General features: G+C 36.4%; 1 protein-coding gene across 1 annotated transcript in view; it reads right to left on the minus strand.

The window, feature by feature from the left end:
* gfm2 (GTP dependent ribosome recycling factor mitochondrial 2) overlaps nucleotides 1-11658 on the minus strand; it is a 16264-nt gene extending 4606 nt beyond the window's left edge. Inside the window, exons 1-14 of the mRNA XM_053484934.1 lie at nucleotides 11385-11658; nucleotides 11210-11285; nucleotides 9532-9577; nucleotides 8922-9019; nucleotides 7841-7966; nucleotides 7617-7705; nucleotides 6140-6228; nucleotides 4983-5043; nucleotides 4705-4890; nucleotides 4511-4591; nucleotides 4037-4185; nucleotides 2387-2527; nucleotides 2119-2218; nucleotides 214-400 (exon numbers count right to left, since the gene is read on the minus strand). Of these exons, the coding sequence (XP_053340909.1) occupies nucleotides 214-400; nucleotides 2119-2218; nucleotides 2387-2527; nucleotides 4037-4185; nucleotides 4511-4591; nucleotides 4705-4890; nucleotides 4983-5043; nucleotides 6140-6228; nucleotides 7617-7705; nucleotides 7841-7966; nucleotides 8922-9019; nucleotides 9532-9577; nucleotides 11210-11285; nucleotides 11385-11417 (1462 nt within the window). The 5' untranslated portion in view covers nucleotides 11418-11658. The remainder of the gene's footprint in view (nucleotides 1-213; nucleotides 401-2118; nucleotides 2219-2386; nucleotides 2528-4036; nucleotides 4186-4510; nucleotides 4592-4704; nucleotides 4891-4982; nucleotides 5044-6139; nucleotides 6229-7616; nucleotides 7706-7840; nucleotides 7967-8921; nucleotides 9020-9531; nucleotides 9578-11209; nucleotides 11286-11384) is intronic.
* Between the last annotated feature and the right edge of the window lie 355 nt (nucleotides 11659-12013).

Consider the following 12013-nt stretch of genomic DNA (forward strand, 5'->3'; position numbering starts at 1 on the left):
CGGCTAGCTGGGACAAGACAGATTTAAATTAAGTTAACAGGGAACTATCTAAATTTTTTTTTTTTTTTTTTACAAAAGAGACAACATAAAGTGCACGTGCAAATTTGTTTAATGTTGTGTATTTCTATAACCTGGCAGCCTTGCTTAAACTTACGTTGAATCTTTATTAGACATAAGACTTTGTGGTTGTAAATAGGTGAGATGAATCGGTACCTGCTTGTTTAGCCATGGAGGGAGGCTCTATAGAACAGAAGAAGACGGGCTCTGGCACCTCAACCCCAGCCAGAACCAGACTGTTCGTCTCTCGGGTAGATGCGTTTTTCTCCTCCGCCTTGTGTGCGCGGCGTGCTGCGGCTGCTGCTGAGGCTTTAGATGAGACAATGGTGTCACCGGTCACTGTCTGAGTAAACACAGGACCGTACCAGTTTAAATTACCATATATAATGAAATTGGCTCCCATTAAAAGCATCACTGTCACTCAAAATGTATATGTCACATTTTAAAGGAGTGCTGGATTCAATCCAAGAACTTTGTTTCTAGTACACAAATACAAGAAAAAACTAAAGAAAAGTTGACAACATGAAAAGGGTTTGTTTGACAGAACATTGTGCAATGGGAAAGTCCAAGGAGCTTAGTACAGATCGGAAAAAGAGGATGGTAGAATTACACAAGTCAGAAACGTCTCCTGGAGCCATTTCTAAACCAATACAAATGCTAAAATTCTTTTTTAAATGTATAAAATTTATTGAGGGGTAAAGCCACTTCGCCCAGATCTGGAAGGCAATCCAAATTGTCACACTCAGTTGAGCATCCTTAGGCCTGGCATAAACTGCAAGCTGCTGGAACACCAGTGCTGTTTGTCACTGTTCTTTTTGGTCAAGTGAGTTTTATATCACCATGGAATAAACAGCTGACATGCAATAAGCCACTGCTCCAAAATCCACATGACTTTAGTTTTACAGCTGGTCATAAGAAAAAGAAAAAGTAATTCTGGAGGAAAGTTTTGACCAGAGGTCTGTTTGGAGAGGGAAAATTGAGCCATTCAACCCCAAAGAACACTGTAACCAACTGTTAACTATGGTGGTGGTAGCATCGTGCTTTGAGGATGTGTTAAATTGATGCGTTGCATAAAATAGATGGAATAATGAACAAAATTAAGTTCAATCTTGGACAAACAAATTAATACCAAGCACACATCAAAGCTGGTTGTGCAATAGATAAAGCAGAATCACTTTTATCTTTTGAGAATACTTAAAGGTCAAGTCTGTGCCATGAAGACAATAAATCTAAATGAACAATTCTAATCCTGCCAATGATAATATCTAACAAGAATTATGCCCAAATCTTTTTTTTCTTATTAAAGCTCTTTATGCCTCAGAAAAAGACCAGTTCAAAAACTTCATTGCAAGCACAATAATGTTACGACATTCATGTTCATGCTGTGTGAATCTAAATAGATGAATGTTTACATTGTGCCTAACATTCCACCAATAATGGGAATAAGTTGAAGTAAAAATGCACCATGTAAACACCTCCACACTCGCCTGCTGGCCAGCTTTAACATTGTTTTTGTTCTCTGTTCTTGGGTACACTTGCGTTTTTACACTAAAGGTGGCTTTATGCACCTACTTGGTTTGCAATTCTCATGCGTAGCTTCTTACTTTGTCAGATATAGATGTAAGTCAAAGGATGAGATTAGCGGAGACCGACAGCACTGATGATGTCACGTACAAATATTGATCTAATTCCGTTCTCAGGTACAATTGGTTCCATATCTGATTTGATTTGTGCCCGAGTACGCTGTATCGTTCTTAAGACCACGAAAAAGATCTCGGGGGCCCTAATGTGAAAACACCCTGATAAAAAATTTCGTACCCACGGCTCCAGTTTAAATCAGTGTAGCTACGAGTTCACCTGGTTATGGTATGAAAAAGATTACATTTTGGCTTCTAAATATTAGGTCTACAATCCAAATATTTCTAAAGATTTATGTTTAGCGCCATGTGAAGTATAAGAGTAATACTTTATTTATTTATTTTTAAATAAGAGAACTAAACCTAAAATGACACACAACATATTAAATGTTTCAGAGGGAGAAACGACACACGGTCACGGTACCTGTTTGAGGCCAACAGTGAGTGCGATGTTTCCTGCAGACAGTGAGGGGATTTCAACATGCTGATCTGCAAATGGCAGCAGGAGTCGACTCATTCTCTCTCTGTTACAAAGATGAATAGAAAAAGAGGTTAATATGCTCTTAACTGACTTTTATGTGTTTTTTTTTTCTGTTCTGTTTGTTAATTAAGTTTGTTAATATAGAGTGTGTGGTCCAGATATGCTTAAGGAAACTGTGTGGATGGTGCTTAGTATTTTGCGATAGACCTACGTTCCGTTTCGGTTGATGTTGTACACTGCTGACTGTGGTTTCATAGAGCCAGAGTAGATCCTCAGGAAAACAAGAGGGCCTCTCTGTTTGTCGTGGACCACCTTAAACGCCAGAGCACACAAGTCGTCCTTATACCAGCGTCTAAAAAAAAACATAAGTCCCAAAGCAATGAAAGGTAAGGGAAACCATTCAAGTTTGTTGTCAAAGTAAACTAATGTAATGTAATGAATAGAAAGAAAAAATATTTATTTAACATCATGTAAAATTATAATTATATTATAGAAAAAAATCTATATACACATATATATATATATATATATATATATATATATATATACACAGTGGAACCTCAGATTGCAAGCAAAGATTTTAAATTAATTATTACTTAAAAAACGAGTAAGTCTTGCTTTCCGAAGCGGGAATCAAACTCGGACCCTGAAGATGCAGAATCAGGATACATCACTGAATAAATTTTTTCGCCATCTCTAGTGATCAGTGTTCGAACGATGAGATCCAGTGGGCTTTAACCCTGGAGCACCCCTGGGGTCATATTTGACCCAGACATTTACTTCACCGTTATATTCAACCCACTCACCAAAGTAACGATTTCTTTTTGCATTACAACCCAGTGTGCCCTATGTGAACCCATAACACTGACATTTTGTGGTAACTGACTGAACTAACCTGATTTTTTTTCACATCAATCATGGCTGCTACCGTGGTAAACCTTTTTTCAGGTCTGTTCATTTTACATGTTTTTTGATAGGTTGGCATGTTTGATGCCAGTGTTTTTAGTTCCTGCCAGGAAAAGCAAAATTTTATGTGCATAGTGATTGATGAAAAGTTAAAATCAATAAATATATTTTGAAATGAGAAAATTTATGTCATGAGTGAACGTAACCAGTTGGTAAAACATACTGGACATCCCAAGGGGTCATATATGGACCATGTCATTACATGTAGTAGGAAAGGGTTAATTTAAAAAAAACACCTGTTTTAGGATTCACTGGGTCTGTATCATTATTTCAGCCAAAGGAGATAGATTTCCTATTAAGATAAGGTGGTCTGGGTTTTCCAGGGTTAATGGCAGAAAATGTAAAAACATATTCAGTTTGACTTCTTTCACTCCAGAGTGAGAAACTCCACATTTCGTAGTTTCATTTTGTGTCTTTTATCAGTCACTTTATCACTTTATCACCAAAATATTTTCATATTTCAGTTCGGATCACATATTTGCTGCTGCCATATCTTCAAGTCTAGTTCAAAAATAAAATGAAAGAGTGCTTCACTGTCCCTTCATTAATTTACTGTTGCTTATGATTCTTTAAACGCTTTCTGCAGCTCATATTACAACCTCTCTGTTTTTTTCCTGCTACTGGGCTTAAATACACACATCCCTATTAGTCACAACATACCGAGATATTTATAATGAATGTATTGATTATTTCCAATCTAAATACTAGCATAATACTGTTTTCAGTTTTCTAAATCCTAGAACTGCTGTACTTTTTTATTACCATTAAAGCGTGCAAGACTAAAGCGAGCAGACATACAGAGATGAAGTAAATAAGTAAAGGATTAAAACAGTGGTGAGCAGACTCATAGACGAGGAGGAATAGTAATGAGAGCAGAGGAGTACAGCAGACTCACACCAGGTCGTGGTTCCTTTCATCAGGTGCAGGGAGGTATGCTGTGATGGCATCTAGCAGAGGCTGAACTCCTTTATTCTTTAGTGAACTCCCGCACAGTACAGGCACTCCTTTCCGAGACAGCGTCACTCTCCTTACTGCCTCCTGCAACTGAAAACACATTTCCATTGCTTTATTATATCTACCATAGTCACGACCTGATTAAATTCAGCGATCAACATCAAAAAGCAGCCTTGCAATAAACTTTTCTAGAAAAATTAAGGACTCTAGTCAGACTATTATTTATTACATGTGATTGGAGGAAAGAAGGCCAAACTGCACATTAGCCCTGATCTCTAAACCAGGATGGCAAAAAGAAACTGACACTTTTGACGATTTATTTTTGAATTTTTTAGCATGGCTTAAAAGAGCTACTGAAAACACACACACACATCGACACTTAAATACACACAACAAAGTGTGTATAATAACATACTTTCCCAGCAGGCACTGAGTCAAAGTTGTCACCATGTTCTCCAAGAACCAGCTCGGCAAATTCGTCATCTAAATCTGCAACCTGCAAGAAATATGACGAAAAATATTTAAAAACTTTATTATTGATTTAACGCTTGCTTTGTTTTCATTTACCAATCTGCTTTTAGATGAATGTTGTGTTTCACTGCACAATACCTGTTCTATGAGGGTGGCTCTGGCTTGCTTGAGTTCATCAAGGAATTCTGGGTCGTCAGTAGGCAGGAGGGCTCTTGTCTCAAAAGCCCGCCCATCCTCTGCCCATGACTTTCCCTGCCATGTCATTCGCTGCTTGGTGATCAAGTCCACCAATCCCACAAATCCCTTTCCAGAGCCGACAGGGAGCTGAAAAAATATATTTTAAGAAAAGGATCCATAAATGACTGATTATTGTTATGAACATAAATGAATGGTGGACTGAAAAGGAGAATGCTTACTTGAAGAAGTATAGGATTGGCCTTCAGTTTTGTCTTAATGCTCTCTACAGAGTAGCTGATGCTGAGAGAAGGTATTAAAAAAAGAGCAACACATTTACATGTAAGATGTGGTTTATCTCCTGCTAAAACTATTACAATGTAGAGCTACATGCTTCGAGGTAACTTGTGTAAGTGATGTATATAGACAAATCTTGTTAAAGAAAAATTCTGAGAAAATCTGTAAATTTTATTACAAAATGTCTGGAATCAGATTCCAGACTCCTCTCTATCCTCTGAATCACTGAATCAACTGGCATGAATAAGATCTTTTAAAAAGAAAGTCAGCGTTTTAACAATCGGGTCGCTATAATGAATGAAGAGTACTTTATTCAAACATTTATCTAGTGAAATCCTAAATTTCCATTTGGGTATCAATGAAAAGTAGATCTATTCATCTATCTTAGATAGATGGATAGATCTTTTGCTGAAAGAATTGGAAATGATTACAATGATACTATATTATTGCATATAATAAACCATGCACAGTACAGATGATGAACAAAAACTAAATCAGTTACTTATAATGATTCTTTTGTATGAAAATACAAAATTATACACACAGGCACAAAAAAAAAAATCCATGTACCCTTGATGTACGCAAATGAAAAGTATGTGGCTCTTTTCTGACCGGTCACATGATTAAATAAATGTTCAACTACTGACATCTTTAGATGAGACATATTATTACACATTGCTGCAGTAATTCAATTTGAGTTTTAAAAAAAGGGCATACATAGGGCATAAATGTGTATACATCTTTTAGACCCCTCTGTATACTTACACACATTTGAGGTGGTAAAATGTTGCAGTTCTTCTAATCCTACAAGTGGTGCAGTCTACATTATTAACAGACTGGCAGGCAGTACAGCATCCTTTGTGGATTTTACCAAGTTTGTTTAGAATTGTAACAAAATCTAAAAAATATATACAACACTGAATCGGGATATTTTTTAAATCGTGATGCTAGCATTGTGATAACATATATCAGGTGGTCCCTGGTGATTCCCGTCGCTAATGCTCGGGCTAGACACAAATCATGCAACTGAACTTGAACAACTCATTTGGACTGAAGTGAAAAAAAGTATTTAAAAAAACTAATGTGCAGGTTTGTATGTTACCTGGCTGCAGGTTTATCCATCTTGTTTAGGAAGCAGATACAAGGTATATTGTGTTTCTCTGCCTGTCGCCACACTGTCATGGTTTGTGCCTGCAATTAAATTAAGCAAAAAACGGCCAAACAGGCCTAGTCATGTATTCAACCTGCAATGAAATTTTTATCTAAAAATAGAATACTTCAACCACAGCATGCTCGTCAATGCAAAACCTCTCATCTGCTCCAGAACCAAAAGTCCAGGGGATTTATAACAAGATGTTGTACAGCATGGATCAACAAAGTTAACAACACAATTATCCAACCTCTGGATTTTTGGTTACGCAGCAAATAGACAGAGCAGCTCTGTATAGCGTGAGAACGGCTCTCACATGAGAACCTTTTTTCGGCTCACATTTGTACAATCTTCCAAAACACTGAGATATACAAAGTCCAGAATTAGAAAAAATACAAAAGGCATACCAGTAGGGAAAAAAAATCTATATCTGAGGTAATAATAAATAAGAGTCATTGATAAACAAGTAATCTTTGTTTTTGCTTATTTCTTTGTAAAACAGTTACAAAATAATTAAAACACAGAACAAGTGCAAAACCTCTGTGTGACCTTAAGAAAAATTTCAGTCTTAAACTAAAATGTTTATTGTTTAAATTATTGTTTAAATGACCAGGTAGTCTTGTCCTTTTGCAGACCAGGTGGACAGCCGAATACCATTACCCGACATTAGCCGACCATGTGTTTTTGTATTTCAGGACCAAACAATAACAGAAGTACTGGATTACCAACTGATGCTTTGAGACAATTCCATGGAATATGATGTGCTTTACGCTTCAGAAATTGTGTGCAGGTAACATGAACTAATACTAACATTTCAAGCTTTCTTATTAATAGTCAACTAACTGTTCCAAAATTGTATCCCAAATAGCATAAAATGCAAAGCTAGTGTGCGATGTTCCCTTTGTTCCACACCAAGTAATGCCCTTTACCAGAGGTTTGAGAGATTTAAGATTTTATCTTGTGTTAGAAGCTAATTAGCATTGTACCTCCCATTAGCCCTAAAACACAACATAGACAGTTCAAAGAGTTTTCAATTCAGAACAGCATAGAAGCAATCGAGGCAAAGTTGTGAGGTTTAAGAAGACATAACAGATGTGTTTTCTTGCTGAAAATGACTAGTTTTGTATACGAGTTTTGCCACTGGCATTGTATTTGACAGTTTTGGCAAGTAATGTCCCTTTTGGCAGGAAAATGACAGACACAAAAGGTGCAAAAGGTTACCAGTAGGTCTGGGTTTTGCAAGATTTCAACAATAAAAGGTAATATTTTTACATTTTATTGAGAGTATTTTTTCTTTCATGTATTTAAAGACTATTTTTTCCTATATATTTTTGTAAAGGATAATGTTTTTTTCCCATGTATTTTCTTCATTCCCCTTCCAGGTATGATGGAAGCAGTTTAAAGCAGTTTAAAGTTTAAAGCTCCTCACCTCCACGCCAGCTGAGGCATCAAACACAGCCACAGCTCCATCCAGAACACGCAGAGCTCTCTCAACTTCCAGAGTAAAATCCACATGGCCTGAAACAAACCCGTCTAGCTTGAGTATCTGCATAAATCAGAAAAGTGTGTGTGTGTGTGTGTGTGTGTGTGTGTGTGTGTGTGTGTGTGTGTGTGTGTGTGTGTGTGTGTGTGCGCGTGCGTGTGTGTGTGTACCTGGAGTGTCAATAAGATTAATCCTGTAATCCTTCCAGTCGAAGGTAACTGCAGCTGATTGAATCGTAATTCCACGTTCTCTCTCCTGAGCCATATAATCAGTCACAGTGTCTCCATCATCTACATCTATAAAACATAACAGGCATTACTGCAAGTAATTACTGCTTTATTATATAAAGCATGTTACCATTCATTTTCTGTTCGGAATTTTCAATCTAGCCAAATACAGGGTGATATTAGAGAACCGCTTTGTAAAAATGAAAATGCTTGGGAGAAACTTTATCTTTAACAGGACAACAGCCCAAAGTAACACCGTAACCCTGATCTAAATTTCAACAATAATCTGTGGCCCTGTTTAAAAATTGGAGTCAACAAAAACACTAAATCTTTCTGAAGAGGCTGGAGGAGATCTACCAAGAAGAATTATTGAAATATTATTTACAAACAGCATGCAAGACCGGTAGGAAATTACATCAAAACTATTAAAGCTCTTATTGCAGCACAAGTGCTTCTACCAAGTACCATTTTGAAGAAATTGAAAACTTTGCAACCAGCTTTTTGTATTCTTTGTTTTTATTCTTCTATTCTATTATTTTTTCTTTCTTTTTACAGAATTACATATTTTAAATATATATATATATATATATATATATATATAAATATATATATATATATGACTTTTTCTTGTGTCGTGAGGCTGTATCACAATATTACTCATCATTTATTCAGTAATATTCACATGTGAAACAACATGTTATACATTAAGTGCACACCAAAAGTATTTAACTGCTTTAAAGTTTGTTAAATTTGAAGGAAATGACACTTACGTGGAGTGTTGCACAGTTTTATTGCTCCAATGTACGAACATGTACTTACTCGGAATTATTACTGTGGCTTAGACATAACTGTTTAAAAAAATAAATATCTGATCAATTTTGTCATCCATAATATGATGATGGAGGGATTTCTGGGTTTGGGTTTCTGATTGTACCCTAGTTCTGGTCATACTTATGTCTTTAAAGGAGAAATTCGATATAGTAGCATATACTGTAAACTAAAGATGCTAACACTTTGAGCTTACCTCCAAGTGCACGCGTGTACCCAGAATAATAGAGCATCCTCTCAGTGGTGGTGGTCTTCCCTGCGTCTATGTGGGCCATGATGCCAATGTTACGGATTCTGAATAATAACACACATGTACAATGACAATAACACAGTGAATAGGACTACAGCTTTGCTTTCCCTTTTACTGATACATGAAAAGCCAGAGGTGTTTCTTGTGTTCTTATATGCCCACTTTTGTGTGTTTCTTATCCGAAGTAACCAGAGTCAACAAAGTCAGAACAAAGGTGACAAATGCTAGTGTATGAATAAAGACAAGATGCAGTAGATTTTTTAAAACAAATATTTCAAATAAACAATTTGATGTGTCTTTTCAACTGAAGTCTTATTAAAGCTTCTTCAGAATGTTTCCACAACATTAACTGTTCACAATTTCTTATGAGATTGTGATAAAAAAGCAGATAAATGCATGTGTTACTCAAGTGACAGTCAGTGGAAGACCTCAGTGAAAGGGAAACACCTTCTTTAACATGGTCCAGTAAAAAATAAACACAACTCCAGTTTGGCCAATAGCAACGATAACCATATAGACGTCATTATCACACTTTATTACTCTTTAGGGCTCTTACTTTGAGATGTCTGGGTTAACCACGGCTCGAGGCGACTTAACATCATCTGCAAAACAAATGCGAATAGCGACAGTCATTTACATTTATGACTGATTATTTTCCTATTACAACATTTCCCATGGTGCTTTATTCCTCTTAAACCACTGCAATTTGTTCAAGATTACACTTTTTATTTTATTATACTACATTTACTGATTGGTGTTGATCATTTTCTTATAATTGAATGAAAGCAGATAATAATAAAAATAACAGCTTTTTATTAAACATTCTAATACAGTATTGTTTCAATCGCAACTAGAGATGATCCGATCAGCATTTTTGGGGCCGATCACTGATTACCAATCACCAAGATTATAATCTGCCGATTGCTGATCACTGCCGATCACAGAATGGCAGGGAAACGGGAATCTTTTATCTATAATCTAACAGAAGTTGAAGAACCACCAAGTGTTTATTTTAGAAAATGGGAACCTAAGGCTACTGTAGGCCATCTTTCCCAAATAAGGCAGAGTAGCTTAAAATTATTCCAAACAAAGTGGGGTCAGGCAGACCAACACACATCAGATCAGCTTTATGTAGCCTCTTAATACACTGATTACATTTTATAATTGGCAGCAAAAAGTCAAACTTGTTCTCATACTCAGCATATTTAGTTGTATGGGGTGTTCTAAGATGCCTAATCATGTTAGTGGTGTTAAAATGACGTTGCTTGCTTCCAGCTCATCACGACATACATTGCAAACGGCTAACTTTACGTCTTTATCGGACGCTTTGAAAAACTTCCAGACGGGAGAACTCATGTTACCACTGTTTACCTGTGTGCTGTGCATGCACGTATGAAAAAGTCGGGCGAGTAATTTCCGTCAAGTGATCGGCTTTTTTGATCTGCGCTTTTGGGGTTCGCCGATCAAGGTATTTTTAGCCAATATCGGCCGATCATGATCAGTGGCCGATTAATCAGAGCATCACTATTCGCAATAGTTAATTCACAAGGACCCAAACAATCCACAAAATGTCTGAAAATAATAATAAATCTATAAGAAAATAAATATGCTTAATATTATATTTCAAATATTCATACAGTGCTGTGAAAAAATATTTGTCCCCGTAATTTTTTTTTTTTTGCATATTTGTCACACTAGAAAAATTAATTGCCAGTTATTGTAAACAATTAATTGCAGTAGCCACCAAAGGAGGCCCAACTAGGGCAATTACTTTTTTCACATTGGTCCAAGTAGGTATGGACACCTTTTTCCCTTAAATAAAGAAACCATTATTTCTAAATATTTCTAAATTATTATTTCAAACTAATTTCAAATAGAAGAGTTTAATATAATATATATAATATAAATTTAACTTGAAATTAAATTAAACAAAAACTGCATTTTTACTGAGCAGCACGTACAGTATATGGTCCAACCGCCATAATTACAATGTCTTTTGGTACACTGACTGGTGAAGGTCAGTGCTCCCTGAGGCTGTGCATGAGTTCTTGTGCTGCCACCTGTTGGAATGTTACAAAACTAATCTCGAAACTTTTTAATACAACGTGTGGTTGCTATAGCATTAACAGAATATTCCAGATCTTCCTTGCAGCATGAACCCTTGTCCACGCCTCCTGACCAATCAGAGTGGAGCATTCGAAAGGGTGGGCGTATAAAACAATAAGAAAACTCACCTTTAAAGAAACTGTAATTCCTTTTACACTGGACACTCTGTGCTGCAGGTGATGAGCAGCAGCAGTGTCTCACACACTAGAAATGGAAAATTTGGTTAGTACAGTTACTAACTAGCCAGCTACATGTGCTACAACAGAATAATAATAATGATAATAATAATAATAAAAGTCTTACCCCACGGAGGGCGCTAACCCTCACTCCCAGCATTGTTTAACCTGTTTAACCTGACATCAGTAATATAACAATATAGTTCCCATTTCACTGTTAGTTTAATTCATCTGTGTCTCCGAGTTAATAAAGAAACACACCGGGAACCATCAATACTCATCATGCGCGTGTAAATAATAACACGTGCATGTCATTTATTTATAATGTCACAGCTAACTTGATAAAGAGAATCTTACAGTATATTCCCAAACTCATGACATTCTATTAGCTCTAGGGCACACGCGATGGTGCAGCACCTAAATGAGTCCGCAAGAAACAAGGCTAAGCGTTATAGTGTCCTATGTTCTTTGCTAATCTGTGTGAACACCCATAAACACAAATTGAATCAATAGGGAATTAAGTTTTATTAAATTAATTATTTATTTTTACTAAAACTGTCATTTTGTCTAGTTTTCGTTTAATTGTTTTTTTAAAGAAAACATGCATTGCCAATGGTCAAGAAACATGCATTGCCAATAGTCATCGGCAGGGGGCAGCACTTAGTACTGCTAGTAATATGCGCCGATCAGCTATAACCTTATGACCACTCGCCTAATGTTGAATAGGTCCCCACTTTGCCACCAAAACAGTAATGA

This window comes from Clarias gariepinus, chromosome 24, assembly GCF_024256425.1.
Source record: "Clarias gariepinus isolate MV-2021 ecotype Netherlands chromosome 24, CGAR_prim_01v2, whole genome shotgun sequence".
Lineage (NCBI taxonomy): Eukaryota > Metazoa > Chordata > Actinopteri > Siluriformes > Clariidae > Clarias > Clarias gariepinus.